The sequence below is a fragment of the Erigeron canadensis genome, chromosome 1, assembly GCF_010389155.1.
Source record: "Erigeron canadensis isolate Cc75 chromosome 1, C_canadensis_v1, whole genome shotgun sequence".
NCBI classification, from domain to species: Eukaryota; Viridiplantae; Streptophyta; class Magnoliopsida; order Asterales; family Asteraceae; genus Erigeron; species Erigeron canadensis.
The window spans coordinates 34,485,940-34,505,051 of NC_057761.1; the positions used below are offsets into that span (position 1 = coordinate 34,485,940).

Sequence of the window (19,112 nt, forward strand, 5' to 3'; positions counted from 1 at the left end):
TGGTTCTTTTATAACCTTTGCCTTCACAACTTTCAATGACAGAAAGTTAAGACACTATAATTTTTGACATTTTGTGACTGAAATTTAGTGTAACAATTAATAGACTTTTAGCTACCGTTCCTTTACATAATAGATTTTTAGAGGGAGATAGCCAAAATGGATTTAGTGACTGTTTCTAAAGAATTAGTGACCCGTTTTTTCAGTCACTAAATGTCAATTATCTTGTAGTGCATGAATGTATCGAATTCTTTAATTTGTCCCCAAAGGCCCTACCGCAATTTTGACTTTACATAATGTAAGATTTCAATAACTTCTGAACTGGCTATAAAAAAGGCATCGCATGCAATTCGGTAAATATATATGCAAATAAGAATCACCTCACAGAATGTCAATCCAAATTTACTTATCTATTTTAGCCTTTAAACTGTGGCAAATTAAATATACAGAAATGTACACACTTAAAAATTAAATGTTCTCACTTCCTTTTGGTTATGCTCGATTCTCTTTCAAACTTTTTATTCCAGTTTCTGAGTTTTGTTTTTTTAATATGTGAGTCTTTGGGTGACATGAAAATAACCTCTCCACATCGTAATACATTTTCTAACATTTAATTGCTGCTGGTACCCTACTTTCAAAACCACATGGAAAAGGAAAAAAAAAAAGGAAAAGTAGAGAAGACATCGATCGAGGGACTGGAGAAAAAAGGGGGATAATTTCAACGGTGACTTTGGTAGAGTAATTGAAATAGTGTTGCGTTGATGAGTATTTGGGTGAAAAGGGACCCGTACTTTGTCTCTTTCTCTCCTCCATCTTTTATTTTATCATTGTTTTACTATTGGTAAATGGTACTCGTATTATTCTTTAATTAAAAGTTTGGCTAATTTTGTAGTGTTTACATATTGTGATAGAATCATTTAACTAGCTTTAATTCTTTTGGAAGTGTATATTTCAAATGAAAAAAGTGATTAGACTCAAATAATAATGGCAAACTTTATAGTAAACATTTTCTGTACGTGGAATTGTGATTTAACAAGGTGATATATTCATTAATTTGCTCGAGGCTTGGGGTACCTATGGTGATTAATTCTTTCTTTATCAATGGCCGATGATGATCTACTCTATCTTTTGGTTTTATCCATTATGTATGTTATGTCAATAATTGATATTAGCATTAAGGTATATTGGTTTTTGGCTTTGACTCATTAGGTTTTATTTGTTAACATACATGTAGTATGAATTAGTATGGCAAGTCCACCGTGCTATTTGTAACAAACCGTTTTGATTGTTGTTATAACAAAAGGTCATTAGGGTAACCTTTACCCGGGAAAAAAAAACATCTACGATGGCTTGTTAAAACTAACTACACTACCCTTCGGCCTTCTCCATAACCAAAAGCTCATACAGTTCTACAAATTAAATTTCTTTCACAACCCAAAACCTGTATAATGGAATAAATAGTACAGTTTGATTTTGTTGACCATTATCGGTAATTTGGTATCACGTTATATGGTGACTCCACTAACTGCATGGTATCACTATCATCATTCATATATATATTATAGATTATGCAAATTAACACAATCCATGGCATCCGGGATCACTTTTACTAGCTTCCGTCCCTTCCAGCTTTATCAATCCCCTCCCTTCCCTTTTCCAAACTATGGCTAACCAAACCCACATTTCAGAGTCTATAAATTACACTCATCATCAGCCAGAGATGTATATACATTCAGTCATCAAAACTCAACTCAAACCTAAACCCCTTAAGTTTTTGAAAGAAGCCAGGAAAAAACCACCTGCAAGGCCACAACGATGAAACCCAAGTCAATAATAAAGTTGATGGAAGAAGGTCGTCAGATTTATGATGACCTTCTAACTGATAGCTACACACCATGTGAAGCTCTCCATGTGCTACATTCTGTCCTCGTACCCAAGGTGACTGACTTGATAACAGCATTGACATATGAAGTTGAAGTTGTTGGTTCATCATCATCCAAACAAGACCAACAAAAGCTAAAACAACCAATCATTAACCCACCACCATTATCACCACCACCATCATCGGTCATGGTTAAACCCGTTGAGGCCAGTTCTTCACAGCAACCTCAAGGAGTGATCTCGATACAACAACTGAAACCCACAACACCTCACAAAAAGAAGCGTAAAGCTAATACTCTCATTCCAACTTACACCAAAACTCTACGTGTTTATGAACCGGGCACAATTCCTACTGATGGGCTACTGTGGGAAAAGCCCACTCGTTACAAATTGGGAACAAAACAGCTAAGGTTTCAACTCGATTATCTAGCTCTAGCTTTCTTTTTCCCCTCTTGACATTTCTTGAAGAAATATATTGGGTTTTATTTTATGGGGCCGAACCAAATATATATATATATATATATATATATATATATATAATTTTTTTATTTTGAGAACCAAATTTTTTTTTTAAGAACCATGAAAACTCTTAAAATATGTATTTATTCACATTTTTTTTTCATTCACATGTGAAATAATATAAAAATATATGTTGTATAAAAACTTTTTTAAGAAACCTTCAAAATAGTCTTTTTATGAAGTTTTTTGTTCACAAGTGATAACCAGTTATATATAAGGTTTTGAAAAAAAAAATTCTTCTACAACATATATTTTTATGAAGTTTCACATGTTAATAAGCAAAAAAGACATGTGATCCAATATGAAATTTAAGAGTTCTTACGTTCTTAAAAAAAAATTAATTCTCAAGGTTCCATATATATATATATATATGGAACCTTAAGAATTAATTTTTTTGTATATATATATATACGAGAGCAAGTACCCGCGTGTTGCGGCGGTGAGATGGTAGGGTGATACTAGGTCATAGAGTATGATAGGTTATAAGAGTTGATATGTCATAGAGTATGATAGTCAAATGCTTTAGCCGTGCGGGCTCCGCCCTCAGATTTAAAAATTTGTCGAAAGTATATCGAATGACATCTCTAATGAAAGAGCATGAAATTTTAAGACCACCCATACAATTTTTATAATTTATCGATGTACGGTTTTTGAGATAAAAGATTTTGAATGAATTGGAGGAATAAATGATTTATAGAGGAGAGAAAAAAAAGATGATTGGTTAAGATTTGGGGAGAGAGAAAGAGTATTATATAAATATATAATAGATAATAGATAGGAGGGAAATTTTGAGGAAATACTTAAAATCAATATTGAAAATTTCAAGTTCAATGTTAAAAATCTAGGGAAAATCTGCTTATAGTATATATATATATATATATAATCACACCGAGTTCAAAATTGACAAACCGAACCGTTCGCTTGACTCAATTTTTTTTTGTTCAAAAAATATAAAAATTTAAAAACTATAAAACAAACAATTTAATATTAAAAGTAACATATTTTTGTATTAAGATTTAGCGGGGCCAGGGACATCGATGAATCCCAAAGGTAGGGACAGTAAAACAATACGAGTAGATTCTTAGAAACATATATATTCGATTTAAAGGATCGAATTGATTCCAAAAGGGAAAGTTTACTCTTTGAAGATTAATGATGATCATTTGTTTTATAATTTCTATTTTTATGTCCACTATCTGTTATTGATTTCATATACACTAAACTGTATTTGTATGCATTCTAGACGTTACTATAATTGCACAGGAGAGAATTGTCCGGCCAAGAAGCACATAACTACTTCGAAATGGGATGAATTAACATTTGATGTGAAGTACCAACACCATCATACATGTGGCGAGTATCAGGGATTTGGACTAGGGGAAGATGTACCAATTGCGGTAGCTAAACAAGTGGATCGCGAGGTTGCACCTTCTGATGATTCGGGTGTGAACAGAGGTGGTTACCCTATGGGTGGTACTGGTGTAATTTTGGGAGGCCCTAGTAATCAATTGCCTTCATCAGAAGGTGGACAAGGTAGTGGCGGTCTTCAAAAAGGGACGGATTTAGCTCCTGAGGACATTGATGACTTTGAAACTTTAGTGTTTAGTAGTGACCAATTGGATTCTGGAAATGATGATTTGAATATGAATAGAGATGATCACCGCAGTCAGTTGCCTTCGGAAGGTGGAGAAGGTGGTAGCGGGCCGTGGAACTCACCAGGTGATATGCCAAGTTTTGAGTTTAGTGCTGGTGTTCAAGGAGGGACTCCCGTTGCTGATTTTACTCCCGAGGAATTTGCCTGGTTAGAAGAATATCTGAAAGAGAACAATGATCAACAACAGGGAATTGTTCCGGAAGATGAATTGTATTTCAACTACATCGCGTTTGATCAAGATAACACTCCTTATAAGATTATTTAGGATGGATTTTTTTGTGTTATTTTAAATAGTGTTTGTAGAACAGGGATGATCAAAAGAAAAAAAACAAAAAAAAAAAAGTTTGGACACATATAGTGGCTCTTCCAGACTACGCCATCTTAGTTCCGGACTTTAAGCAGCAAGTCTATTTTAGTGTATGATATATATACACATTTAGGTTATAGTTTGTGTGTGGTGCGCATTGAGATATATATACACTTCTGGTTTGTTAAGTCTCATACCCTCGTCTAGTGCGATGCTTTGGTCTGCTACTTGTCCCACACATGATTGTCAACTCGTACCACAATTTCTTAAAACTAATTAACTTAATGGTGTTATTTAGATTCATGAATTTCCGGAATTAAAAATTCAAAAGTTTAAAAATGAAAGGATCTTTCCTTTATAAACATTAGCCATATATTCCGTTAAAGAAACTTTTAACTTATATCACAAACAACTCCAATTTGTGCTAAATTTTCCTATCTATTTATGATTATAAAGTAGGTGCAAATCTATTTGTTTTAAATAGAATTTTGCCATTGGATATTATGAACTTGAAAACAACTTTAGAGGATCTTTATCCTTAGAAGATTGGGTTAGGGGTAGTTAAAGATCAACAACGGATTAGCCAGAGTGATAGTCAACATCGGGGTAGCCGATCGTGATTATCAACAACATAATAGCGGGATTGATCAATGAACAATAGCAAAAAAGCGGGTTTGATTGTCAATAGCGGAGAAACGGAGATTATTTTGCCTCTTGTGTTTTATCTAACAATCCTGTTTTTTGTTTTTTAACACTGGAAGGGTAAGATCAAACACAGGTGCTGCTCACCTTGCTGAAACTTTTTCTCAAGAAAAGTGCTCTACAAAGCTACACAAATATAAACTCAAATGTTTTTTTTTTGCTTGAGGCAGATTTATCCTGAAGCTATTTACAAACTCGAAGGTAGTAGTAGTACCTGTTACTTAAAATGGAGATCTCAAGAACTAGTTTCTGGAAGCTAATGTTGGTTTCGATACCGTTTAGAAAGTGCGGATCCGATAATGAAGCAGTTAGTATTCACCGATTTAGAAACTAAACCTTTCTTGCTTTTGGTTTAGGTTAACTCCGAGCTCATCAATAAATCTCTGCATCGATGCTGTTTCAGCTGAGAAGGTAATGCACTTAATTCAGAAAATCCTTTTGTTCTTCCTACACCATTGTTGATTTTTGAGTATAGCCTAGTGTTTTTTGGTTTGTTTTCTAATAAGAGGAATCAAATATGCATAACAAGAGACATTAATTATTTAATTTTTCTGTTACTTATATTCCCGTCTGTCAATATCTAAATGATTTTTGTTTCTTCCAGTATTACTATTTTGTTCGAATCATGGGGCAGAAGGCCTCTCATGTCATCTTGGAATGCACTCTGCAGTCACATCCTAATATGGTGCACAATCTTTAGCACTATATACTAATTTTAGAAATCAGATGCCTACATTTTTGTATTTATTCTTGTCATGTGTTCTCTGTAGGTTATTCTTGGTGAAGAAGTTGTTGCTTCAAAATCAACCATCTCTGACATAACGAAACAGATCTGTGATGCTGTGCAAGCCCGGGCAGAAAAAGGTCAGTGGTGGTCTGTGGTATCGCTATTGTTAGAGGTGACAGTTTCAGTTCATTTACCTAAGAATTGTTTGACCCGGGTTATTTTTATCTATTAGATGAAATTTGACAGAAATAGCGTAAAAAGGAACTGGTCAAGCGGGTTGTAAGACTCCTAAAAGACCCAAAGTGTTTCATTCATAATTCACGAATCCTCATAATCATATATCAAAAAAATTGTTAATACTTCAATTAATATAACTTTTTTAATCATATATTTAAATAAATTTACTGTCGAATAGAAAGTGTTACAGATCAGTCGAACCGAATCTGACCCATTACCCACATTGTCTGACTGCACATTTTACCAAACTTTATAATTGTCAACGTGGTAGTTAGTATTATCAGCTTCTCTTCAATAGTTTGTTTATTGGGACAGAAAAGTTTCATGGAGTCATCCTACTTCCAGAAGGGCTTATAGAAAGCATTCCCGAGGTTTATGGATTGTTGCAGGTGACTAATCTATAATGTCTTTTGTTTCGGTTTGAAGATAAGTATATTTATTTTGGCATTAAGTTATTGTGTTTTCAGGAAATTCATCGATATCTTCGACAAGGTGTATATTTATTTTGGCATTAAGTTATTGTATCCTAGTAGATTAAGCTTTTCCATTTGAGTGATTGACCCCATTACATATAAAACATCACCCGAACAACTATTCCCAAGTAAACGGGTCAAGACTGCTACCTATAATGGAAAGGATGTTATTTGTGTTTCAAAATCATTGATTATTGAGTTTTGACTCTCAGATTGAAACTGAGAAGCTTCTTGCTGTACTTGTAGAAGCAGAAATGAGCAAGAGACTGGTACGAAATGAGCCATTTGGGCATAACTTATTTGTTTTTGTACAAAGTGTATCATTATTACTTTTAGTATCATCATGGTTTTCAAGAACTCATTATCTATGAAATATGTCGACAGAAAGAAGGGACTTACAAAGGGAAGAAATTCACTGCTATCTGCTACTTTATGGGCTATCAGTTCTGGGGTTCTCTGCCTTCAAACTTCGATTGTGATTATGCCTATGTATGCTTCTGAGGCACTACATATTATGTGTTATACATTAAGTACTCTCTAACCAGTCATGAGGTAATACTCATGTAGGTGCTTGGACATATTTGTTATCATATCCTGGCATGGTCTGAATGGTTACATGGCCACTGTAACTAACTTGAAGGATTCTTTATGCAATTGGCGTTGTGGTGCAGCTCCGATAACGGTATATTTTCTTCCTCATTCTAAATACGGTGGTTGCAATATGGGTGGGTCTGGAAGGTTGGATATTGGATCAAAACATATTGTAAGAGGTGCAATCACTCTTTTTTGTATTTTCTTTAGATGATGAATGTGCTAATTCCAATTACAAGTTCAATATTATCAAAAAAAAAAACAAAAGATACATCTCTGAATAAAGAACTATTTAGGAGGTCTTATGCGGGAACTTTCAACGTGTTCCCCTATTAGCTAAGATTTTAATTGATCTGGTTGACATAAAGCTTAAGTGCATAACCCATATCTGTACATTTACTGGCAAATGGATCAAAATCGTCACTCCGATCTTATATAGACTTGTCTCCATTTGAAGCCTGTTTATGAATACAGGACTGATTACCTTTTTATTACTTCGCAATTTTTTAGGCTATGATGGCCGTAAGGGATTATGGGGGTGCTTCTGGTTCCATGACGATTGGAATACCTGTTGTTCATCATGATACTGTGGACTTGAGAGGCAAAGTATACGAGTATGTCTTTCAACATCCAGTTTTCCATGTCTTTGATCTTCGCATATCAAACTTTTCAATGACAAAGGACAAAAGTATTTGATTGATTTGGATTTTTTTAAACCACTAATCTGGTCCTTGAAGCAGACTAAGCTCTATTTTAACTAACTGCAGGGTGCTTAGAAAAAATGCAACAAAATTTTTAATGGATGATGTCTACAGAAATCCGGGACCCCTTCAGTTTGATGGTCCAGGTGCTTACTCTAGGACTGTTACCTTGAATATTCAGGACCTGGATTACATGGGCCGGATAAAAGAACTAAACGTATACCTTGATAAGGTACGATGTGGTGTGTATTTTATAAATAACAATTCAATATGGTCAAATAAATATACTAAAAAGGAAAGAGGTCAATCATATGCTTACAACCACCCTATAATTTCTTTTGTCATACTAATATACAAGATTTGACACATTAGTTAGTTTCTTTATATACAGTATATAGTAGTATATGAAAATGAAGTGATGGCATGTTTTGACCTGATGTTAATCTCTATTGCTGCAGGTACGAAGCATTGTGAAACCAGGTTGTTCTCAGGACATTCTTAAAGCCGCTCTAAGCGCTATGGCTTCGGTGACAGACATTCTTTCTGTTATGTCATCTCCTTCAGATGGCACCATCTGAAGTCATTACATATGACTTTTGTTGCTAATTTCAAATTTTATTGTAACTTTCGTTTATTTCTCATATTGTATAATGAGCTCTTTTAGCATCAGATTTGATCATCTGGGGAAGTTGAATAATGAGAGATGACTGCATTTTAGGAGGTGAAATGCTGCCATTTTGTAAATTCTTTGTGGGTTGTGCCAAGGTATATAGGAGAATATTTTGTTTGGTTTGACGGGGTTCTAGTTTGAAACTTGCTATGTTTGGGATGCTTTCAGTTGATCGAATAAGAAGTAAACAAGCATAGATTGATCTGATTTCAAAAATTCTTTGTTGCACTGTCAATTGCCCAGTCTGCCCGAGCCTATATAACTTTTCAAGCGTTTTGATGTTTGTTTCTGTGTGGCATCCTTTGATGCCCAGTTACACATACATATTGATTGATGAAGTTTGTTTTAGTGTGGCATACTATATATATGGTGCTCAACTGCACATAAATATCGAAAAGTAAATCACTTGATATATATTATCTTCGACGCAAAATATAACCCATAATCGCCAGTTTCATTATAAATGGCACAGAAAAGAAGTCACACGACTATCATATCTGAAAAAGATTCAAACGTTTTACCAAGTTACCAGGGTTAAAACTTAAATCACTGGGGACACAGTCTTCAAGTTTAACAAGTAGACGACTTGACCTTTTTCAAAAATGTGGCCCAAACACACATGACACATCCCATAATGTACGAGCATGGTACCCGCGCAATGCGGCGGTAATGACAATGAAAGTGATGTGGTGACATCGACGGATGGTGACGACAACATATGCGTCAAGTGGTGTACGTATTTGATTAAAATTATTTGATTTTAAAGAGAAGTGGATATCTTTTAGAAGATAATGGAATGGTTGTGTAAGTTAATTCATTAAGGGTAAAATAGTAACTTTGCATGTCCTAAAAATGTTAACTTTTCAACATGGGTGCATAACTTTTATATAGTAGTATAGATATCTCTGCTTTTATAAGGGGTATAATACACTATTTTGATCAATATACCACATTTTTGCACGTTTACGTCCTGTTATGAAAATTGTACATTGTGATAATATATATATATATATACACACATGCATACTAGCCCCATTACCATTATTTCCAAAAACATGGTATTGATATTGGTCTCACGTGAAATTCGATACCACATATTGGTACAATTTTCTGGTCCGCAGTCCCAAATCATGAGAACCAACAAAAATAGGTCCTGGCCTTGGTCCCACTTGGGATTTGCTGCCACTTTCTGAAACTAACAAAAATATTAAATAATTTATAGTGTACATAGTATTTGAAAACTTAATTTAGTACATGCGTCAAAAAGTGATGTTTGTATTTTTGACGTTTGTCGATACAAACCGTCGAATCTGGATAGTAAAACACATTACTATGATATTTATAAATTATAAAATAATATTAATATGAATATCTAAATAACTTTTATTACTAATATTCAAGAAAGTCTAATAATAATAATCCATTTTTAAAAATCAAAAGTAAATATTTATTTGGAGAGAGCTACAAGCCTACAGCCTACCACTAAAAACGTTACAATGTTTCCCACGACTACTATACCGAATCCTGAGTTGAAGTTGCTACCCCAATTGCCCAATCACTATAATACATACATAAAAATTGGAAATTGTAATATTGAAGAAAGTTAAGGGGGGAGAAACGAAATTCAAAACCCCGCCCAAAAATTCTACTTCAAAACCCGTTAATCAAAGTCCCCCTTTTGTTCATCACAATTTCAATTCTGAAAAAAAATTACGGAGTTTTAAAAATACAAAAATGCAGAGTACGAAAAGCGCAATGGAGGCGTTTGAGAAGCTGGAGAAAGTCGGAGAAGGAGCATACGGCAAAGTCTACAAAGCGAGAGATCGCGCCACCGGTCAAATCATCGCTCTGAAGAAAACCAAACTTCATGAAGACGAAGAAGGCGTTCCCTCTACCACTCTTCGCGAGATCTCCATCTTGCGTATGCTTTCTTATGATCCTCATATTGTCAAGTATGTTCTTCATAATTCACTTCTAATTTTTTTTTATAAATATATATATATATATAGTTATGAATTGATTCAGAGATCGTTTTGATTAATTATGATTTGTTTAACAACTTCAATTAGATTATTCCGATTTTCAGGAATTTATTGATTTGTCTCCATTTCTAGGGTTTAGGTTTTATTTAATCGAAATAGTTTAGTGCCGGTCCAAAATCCGGTGGTGGCGTATAGTTTTTGCCAGTTTATCAGTTTTTCGACGGCGGTGGTGCTAGACTTGATGATGTGTAATATTTTTATTAGATGACAGAAAAGGCGAATTCTAAAACGAGGCAGGAGTAGTAAGTTTTATATAATAATGTTTGTGTGTTAGGATTTTGTTGCGGTTTTTTGTCTGTTATCCGGATATATACTTTCGAAGATCCATTTGGTATGGCATTGTAATCGAATATGAGATTGACTGATTTTTGGATTTTTGGCTGACAATTATTGAAACAAACAGGCTGATGGATGTGAAACAAGGTGTGAATAAGAAAGGGAATACTGTTCTCTACTTGGTATTTGAGTACATGGAGACCGATGTTAAGAAGTTTATCAGGTCATATCGCCAAAATGGTGATAACATTCCACCCCAAATTGTCAAGGTGTCTGTTGTTCATAACTCGTTTTAGTATTCTAGTTTCTTTTCCTGTTGGTTTTCGGGGAAATAATCAATTTTTTATACATATGGTATGTAGAGCTTGATGTACCAGCTTTGTAAAGGTGTTGCTTTCGTTCACGCCCATGGAGTGTTACACAGGTGATTGTTTTTCGTGTTTTGGGACACCGAAAGAAGCATTATATATCCTTTTGGTATTTATGTAACATGATGGATCTGTTTTAGGGATCTTAAGCCCCACAATCTTTTGATGGACCCAAAGACATTGAGGCTGAAGATAGCAGATCTTGGACTTGCCCGAGCTTTTACTGTACCAATGAAGAAGTATACTCATGAGGTATTGTACTTGTTAACTGGTTATGCGTTTCTTTAACGAGTAAAACACCTGTGTCTTGTATCCTACTAATAGTGATTTCCATGGTTGCAGATTTTGACCCTTTGGTATAGGGCTCCTGAAGTCCTTTTGGGTGCAACCCATTACTCAACAGCCGTTGACATGTGGTCTGTTGGATGCATATTTGGTATGTCTAGTACCATTTAATTATCATTTATATCAGCTTCACTTGGTGTGCAGAACTAACTGATCACATATGGTTTCAAACATTTGTAGCTGAACTAGTCACAAACACAGCCATATTTGCTGGAGACTCTGAGATTCAACAATTGCTGTACATTTTCAGGTTCATACTTTATAACTTTTCTAGAGAGTTACTATTTGTCATTCGTTGAACTCGTCTAACATTGAACTCGTCTAACATGAACTCTTGATTGATAATTATGCATGTTCAGACTGTTGGGTACTCCCAATGAAGAAATCTGGCCAGGAGTGAGCGAGCTCAAGGACTGGCATGAGTTTCCCCAATGGAAACCCAGCCTCATTTCAACTGCTGTCCCAAATCTGGATGAAAATGGCCTCAAGCTTCTCTGGGTATATAGCAAATCCATTTTATTTTTTTTCATTAAACTATACTGTTGAATTAACTTTGTTATATTCTCTTGGCAAATTTTTTTGTTACTTTTTCTGCAGAATATGTTGCAGTGTGACCCATCAAAAAGGATCTCAGCTAAGAAAGCAATGGAACATCCGTATTTTGATGATCTTGACAAGACCTATCTTTGAAATGCAAATGCCTGATATATTGTTTGCCTCGAGCAAAGTTGACTTTTTTATCCGACTGAAAATTACTTCTGAATTGTGAGTAGTTCTGGTACATTTGATCGTTCCTTGGAACAAAACTTGGGAGTAGAGAAATTTCAATCTTTTGAGCTTGTATTGCTGTAGTTTAGTATGCTGTGACTTTTAATAGCACATCAATAATCGATAACTGTATTCTCCTGTGCTTGGTAGTTCTGCATGACTGCACATAGTCTTGTTCGTTTTTACAGACACGTATATTTATATCATGCTATAATGCAGATAAAAAGTAACAAATGTATCATGATCAACTGATTATGTGTTACTGCCAATTTTAACCAAGATTTTCAAAATGTCCTGAGTGCTCAGAGATGTTGAAGGTCACATATATTATTATTATATTATTTATAAAAATATAAAATAATATAAATAATATATTATTATTTCTTTTCGGATTCTCGGCAGACAGGTATGATTTTCTAAACAATTCTCATTTTCCGTCTTGCACTCCTTTGTGGCCGGAGGTCCCTATGGAAGCAGTTTCTCTACCTTTGTGTAGAGGTAAGACTGTCTACAGCTTACCTCCCCCATACCCCCCGCAGGGATTGGGTCCTGTTGTTGTTGTTGTTTTATATTATTTATATTATTATTATTTATTAGTTTCATATAATATTTTTATAAATATATAAAATAATAATAATATAAATATATAAATAATATAATAATAACATAACATAAGTAATAATATATGTTAGTTAAAGGCATTTTGGTAAATTTGTAAACATTCCGTAGGAATATTAAACATTCCATTCATTTTGTGATGGAATCTTGAATTCCATAATTTAGAGAATTTGAGGGAAAATTTGCAATTCCAATTCCATCAACTCTTCCAACCAAACATGGTAAAGTATAGAATTCAAATTACAATTCCTATGAATTCCTGAGAATTTCACGAACCAAAAGCCGCCTAAGGAATGGAGATTCCATCAAATGATGGAATGTTTACATTCCTACGGAATGTGATTCCCCATTCTTTGAACAACCAAACGCACTAAGGAGTAAAATTTAATCCAATTTAATCAATGACTATGAAACAAACACGAACTTAGTGTTTTAAAGTTTTAAAAATATTATTAGGTTATTTATTAGGAGGATATATCACTTCCATAAAATAATATGATTAGGGCATTTGTATAATGTCATTAGCTTTGTGTTCTAACGACATTGTCTATCTATATACGCAACTTCAACTTCAATTAAATTTGTTTATTTTCACAAAAATCCTCAATTATGTTCTAACGATATTGTCTATCTATATATGCAACTTCAACTTGAAATAAATTTGTTTATTTTCACAAAAATCCTCAATCTAACTTAAAAAGGTATTTTTCTTACACACGAGTTAAAATTCAAGATCTCATAATATGTATAACTTCCCCAAAATACATTGATGGTTAAATTAACATGTAATGAAAATCCAGATACACAAATTCAAATTTCAAAAAGAATAAAGACTTACCGTTAGACAACGAGAGCGGTATCTCCTCTCAACGGCTATATAAAACCCACCACCCCCCACCTTCTTTCTTATTCTTCATTTCATCTTTCAAACCCTAAACCAAAAATTCATTTTCATATCAAACAATAATGGAATCAACAAAAACCGCAATGGAAGCATTCGAGAAACTCGAAAAAGTCGGTGAAGGAACATACGGCAAAGTCTACAAAGCAAGAGAAAAAGCCACTGGCAAAATCGTTGCTCTCAAGAAAACAAAACTTACTGAAGACGAAGAAGGCGTCCCCCCTACTACGCTTCGTGAGATCTCGATCTTGCGTATGCTTTCTCGTGATCCTCATGTCGTTAAGTATGTATTCGATTTCATTTCTTTATCTCTCTCTTTTTGATTTTAGTCTTACTAGGGCATGTTAAAAATTAGGGCTTTCTATATTTATACACTTATATATATACATATATCTGATCTGGGTATTGATAAAAATTAGGGCTTATATATCTACACTTATATATATATCTACATATATGATAAAAATTAGGGCTTTGTATATTTGTACACTTATATATATACATATATCTGATCTGGGTATTGATAAAATTTAGGGATTTATAAATTACACTTATTTCTACATTTATATGATTAAAAAAAAATTAGGGCTTTGTATATTTTTACACTTATACATACATATATCTGATCTGGGTATCGATAAAAGTTATAGCTTTATATATATACACTTATATGTGTTTGGGTATTGATAAAATTTAGGGCTTTATATTTTGTACATCTATGTATGCATATGTATGATTTGGGTATTCATTAATTGTAAAATTGATTGTTGATTGATGATATTAACAGACTGATGGATGTGAAACAAGGAGTTAATAAAGAGGGTAAGACAGTTCTGTATTTGGTTTTCGAGTATATGGAAACCGATCTGAAGAAATTTATCAGATCGTTTCGTCAAACTGGTGAACACATTCCATCCAACGTAGTCAAGGTATGTTTGTAATCCGGGTTCTTTTTAAGGTCTTTTTGTTATGCACAACATTTTCTTATAACTGTTTTGTGGTGTTCGATGCAGAGCTTGATGTATCAGCTTTGTAAAGGTGTTGCTTTCTGTCACGCCCATGGTGTATTGCATAGGTTTATCTTTTATACCTTTCTCCCTTGATGAGTATATTGAACTAAGTATGTTTTTATGTTCTTATTTCACTTGTATGCTTGTTTTAGGGATCTTAAGCCACATAATCTTTTGATGGATAGGAAGACATTGATGCTTAAGATAGCAGATCTTGGGCTTGCCCGAGCGTTTACCTTACCAATTAAAAAGTACACTCATGAGGTATTGTGTTTACTATCAACTTACTGATTATATCTCGTAAGCATTTAAATTTACAATTTGGTTGTAAATTCCGTCATTGCAGATTCTGACCCTTTGGTACAGGGCTCCTGAGGTCCTTTTGGGTGCTACCCATTACTCAACAGCTGTTGACATGTGGTCTGTTGGCTGCATTTTTGGTAAGCGTTAGACAAGTTTATGTATCTATGGTTGTTTATCGCAACTGCGTTCATGGTTTCTGATTAAGTGGTTTATTTATTAATTTTTTTAGCTGAATTGATCACCAAGACTGCTCTTTTTGCTGGCGATTCTGAGCTTCAACAGTTGCTTCATATTTTCAGGTGGATAACTCGTAATGGGAAATATCATTTCTGATTATTTGAAATCATCTAACACAAATTCTTGACCATTTTATTGTGCACTTGTTCAGGTTATTGGGTACTCCCGATGAGAAAATCTGGCCAGGAGTGAGCAAGCTGAAGGACTGGCATGAGTATCCCCAATGGAAACCTAAGCTCATTTCAACATCTGTCCCAAATCTTGATGACGATGGCCTCAATCTCCTTTCGGTAAATGAAAAATTCAATTTGATATTTTTGACTTTAGACAACAGTTTCCATATAAAATGCATAATCTTTATGATAAACTTTTTTACTTGTGTTTCTACAGCAACTGTTGGAGTATGAACCATCAAAACGGATATCAGCTAAGAAAGCAATGGAACATCCATATTTTGATGATCTCGACAAGACCCATCTTTGAAATGCTTTACCTGTTGCTTGTCTCGTTCCAATATGTTTAAATTTGACATCTAATTTGATCGTAGTATGCTTGTTGACAAAGTTCTATCTGTTGACTGTGTTGTCAACATGTGTTATTCAGTAATCTAATATGAAGCAATTGTGCTTTGATCTGCAACGGTTTTGTTGTGATTAAAGTTTTTCTTTAAATAATAATTTTCCAATCTTAGTGAAAAAGTGTTCCAAACTACAGTTTTTCTTATATTGCTTTGATCTGTAATGTATCCCAGACTGTCAGTATGCATACTTGCTTGATGGCTAGTAGCTAGAGTAATACAGTATTCTCAAACTGAGTTATTTTACCAGGATTGCTAAGTTATATAACCGATCTTTCGGATTCAAGCTCTCTAATGATATGTCCACTTAATCTTGGATATGATCACAGTAGAGGCACCATAATAAGTTAAAAATTTCTTGATCTTTTATGTTCATTCATACTCCCATTAGATAAAATTTGATGTTATTTTCACTTGTGCCTAAAACACAAGATGGTATCTCCAATCAGCGTGGTTTGTTACTATGTTATATGTCCTTTTAATTGTACATATATATTTTTTTGAACGGCATAAATCCTTTTAATTATATAAGTCTTGGGAAGAGGGCCAAACTGGGACGCTAATTACCATTAGATGATATACCAATGAAATATATTGTGAAAAAAAGTCACATGTAACGAACATTTAGGTAATGATCATGGCATAAACATATGATCAAACCATCTCCAATTCATGCTTTTGCATTCACCAACCACATGATTTGGTTCCTAAATTTGGCACAACAGCAGAAATGTCATGATCAAAACGCATAAAACATATGGAATGTTAAACTCATCAAGACCAATTTAGAAAGAAGTATTTAATAAATGGGAAATGATTAATCTTGCTAACCAAGTAGCCTAAAAACCCTCCTAATCATAAGATAATGTCACATGTAAAAAACTAGGGGGGATAAATAAAGATAATAAGTGGATTACACATGTCAAATGCTTACGACATTATTTTTAGGCTATTTTTCACCTCCATTCTTTTAATGATAACTATTTATATTTCTTAATTTGTTTGTTTCAAAATAAATGTTTAATATAGTAACTTTTTTTCTTATTTTACCTCTAATACTTTTTATTTTATTTTATAAAACTAATTCTTATAACTATATAAGTCTAAGTAGAAAGTACATTTTTTTAATACTCTTATTCTTCTAATGAACATTATGAGAATTGAGTACTTTCCCTTTAAAACTTTGGGGTTAAAAGTCATAAATTGGGATGAAAAAAGTGTAATGCTAGACATAATTTTCACACTTTCAAAACATTTAGGTATTAGTTGTAACGACCCAATCCTCCTTAAAGAAAATCGAAAGAAAATTTTTTTTTTTTTTTTTTTTAAAAGTCCACTGCGACGCAGTGAGGCGAGACACCTCTACTGCGGCGCAGTGGAAAATATCTGTCTAAGAGAAAGAGAACTCACTGCGGCGCAGTGGGGCAGGACACACCTACTGCGGCGCAGTGATATCTCTCGGCAACAATTAACCAAAGCCCACTGCGGCGCAGTGACCTAAAACAGGCTCCCACTGCGGCGCAGTGGGGGCTACCTGCAGTAAACCACTTGTTCAAAATCAGGTTTTCCCGCACTTAACTCTAAATGTTAAGCCCAAAACGCCATTTCAACTTTAACATTTCCGAATACCAAAACACGACCTTTAGAGCATATAAATCACCCATACATTGAAATCATTCCTTTTTACAAGACTTTTGACTACAAAATTTCCCAAGCGGATCAATAACCCAACTTGGGTAATTGTCAAGTTAGTTACAAATTCTACTATTACTAAAGTTTCCAACGCAACTACAACTTTTCAGAAGTTCATCCAAAATAATTTGACCAAAGAACATGTATCAAAAGCCAATGGGTACCAGAAGGGATCATCTACCCAAATTCTCCAAAATGCCAACCTTTCAAAAAGGCAAGAGCTTCCAAATTCTAACTTCACTTGATCACTTCCTTACCTTTGCTACTACCAACTCCTATAAGAGAGTTAAACAACTAAAACATAAGCAACGCTTAGTGAATGCATACACATATAATCATAATCATGTCATTTCAACTTTGTGCATCAAGCACCATATAAGCCTAGCAAGCTAGCCTTTTCATACATTTCAAACAACATACATTCATTTTCAACATGGCCATGGATAATTTGGCTAGTAGGAATTTACCCACCTACTAGCTCTTATAAACAAATTGACTAGTAGGAATTTACCCACCTACTAGTTCTAACAAACAACTATCAAATGGGTCATAGAAATTTACCCACCTATGACCTCTAGTAACAAGAACATGATTATATGCATATACACTCACCTTAAACTTGGCTAGTTGACACAACAAGGCTACAAGATCAACAATTTAATCTTCAACACCTATACAAGAGTAATCACATATCATCTATGAGTTCCATGACTCAACTACTTATATTCAACAACTCTAAGATTATGGTGTTTGGCTACTAAACACTTTCCAACCAATCTTCAATTTCTCAAAATAAAGCTTTATTTTATAACACTAGCCAAACACCATGAGATTCTTACCAAAGGGGATTCTCACTAACAACAAATTCTTTCAATCAATAATCCATATATCATTCAAATTTAGTTAGAGTTTTACTTGAATACCCCAAAAGCAAAAACCCCAACTCTAAGGCTAAGAACCCTAATTTTAATGACAAATCAAACTAGGGTTATGAAATCTATACCTCAAGAATGGGAAACAAAGAATTAGGGTTTTCAAATTGGAATTCTTCCTCTTTTTCCTCCTTAAAGAATCGGTCACCACCACCTCCAAGAAAGCCCCAAATCACAATTCTAACACAATAGGAGATGATTGTTGATATAGTTGCAGGATTGAAATTCTTAAATTTATGAATGAAGATTCAATTGCATGGACAATGGAAGAATTTTGAGACAAAAGGGATAGTAGGGAAAGAAGTGAACTTGAAGTGGGAAAACATGGATCAACAACATAGTGGTTGGCTTTTCTCCCTGCTAGCCACGTCCCACCTTGCATTTTGTGGGTAAAATACCCGCTAGCCACTAAAGTTCCAACTAAATTAACCCCTTCACTCAAAATAAAATACTAGGAACTTAATTAGATGTCAAAACTACGAAAATGGTTAATTTTCTATTACCTTAAAATACTGGGATGTTACATTAGTATATTAAAATGTAAATAAATTTACACTAATTGTGATAGTAGGTATCAAACTTCA

The 19,112-nt window shown here is 34.0% G+C and overlaps 2 protein-coding genes and 1 pseudogene across 2 annotated transcripts; all 3 read left to right on the forward strand.

Annotated features, from left to right (window-relative positions):
* The first annotated feature begins 1,812 nt into the window (after positions 1-1,812).
* LOC122590793 lies at positions 1,813-8,546 on the forward strand (annotated as a pseudogene).
* Positions 8,547-10,193: 1,647 nt separating this feature from the next.
* LOC122585117 (cyclin-dependent kinase B2-1-like) lies at positions 10,194-12,180 on the forward strand. Its single transcript, XM_043757215.1, has 8 exons — positions 10,194-10,411; positions 10,905-11,046; positions 11,140-11,201; positions 11,286-11,397; positions 11,488-11,581; positions 11,671-11,740; positions 11,850-11,988; positions 12,088-12,180. The coding sequence occupies exons 1-8, from the start codon at positions 10,194-10,196 to the stop codon at positions 12,178-12,180; spliced, it is 930 nt and encodes a 309-aa protein (XP_043613150.1).
* A 1,624-nt stretch (positions 12,181-13,804) lies between these two features.
* Positions 13,805-16,025, forward strand: LOC122579861 (cyclin-dependent kinase B2-2). The gene is made up of 8 exons (XM_043752122.1): positions 13,805-14,060; positions 14,565-14,706; positions 14,791-14,852; positions 14,940-15,051; positions 15,134-15,227; positions 15,320-15,389; positions 15,479-15,617; positions 15,718-16,025. The coding sequence occupies exons 1-8, from the start codon at positions 13,843-13,845 to the stop codon at positions 15,808-15,810; spliced, it is 930 nt and encodes a 309-aa protein (XP_043608057.1). The 5' UTR covers positions 13,805-13,842; the 3' UTR covers positions 15,811-16,025.
* Positions 16,026-19,112: the final 3,087 nt, after the last annotated feature.

Excerpts from the sequence above, each read along its gene's own strand:
- LOC122585117 (XM_043757215.1), top strand. The coding sequence starts at position 10,194 with ATGCAGAGTACGAAAAGCGCAATGGAGGCGTTTGAGAAGCTGGAGAAA. Across the intron at positions 11,047-11,139 it reads TTCCACCCCAAATTGTCAAG|AGCTTGATGTACCAGCTTTG; the intron begins GTGTCTGTTGTT and ends TATGGTATGTAG. Across the intron at positions 11,989-12,087 it reads ATGGCCTCAAGCTTCTCTGG|AATATGTTGCAGTGTGACCC; the intron begins GTATATAGCAAA and ends CTTTTTCTGCAG.
- LOC122579861 (XM_043752122.1), top strand. The coding sequence starts at position 13,843 with ATGGAATCAACAAAAACCGCAATGGAAGCATTCGAGAAACTCGAAAAA. Across the intron at positions 14,853-14,939 it reads GCCCATGGTGTATTGCATAG|GGATCTTAAGCCACATAATC; the intron begins GTTTATCTTTTA and ends TGCTTGTTTTAG. Across the intron at positions 15,228-15,319 it reads GTCTGTTGGCTGCATTTTTG|CTGAATTGATCACCAAGACT; the intron begins GTAAGCGTTAGA and ends TAATTTTTTTAG.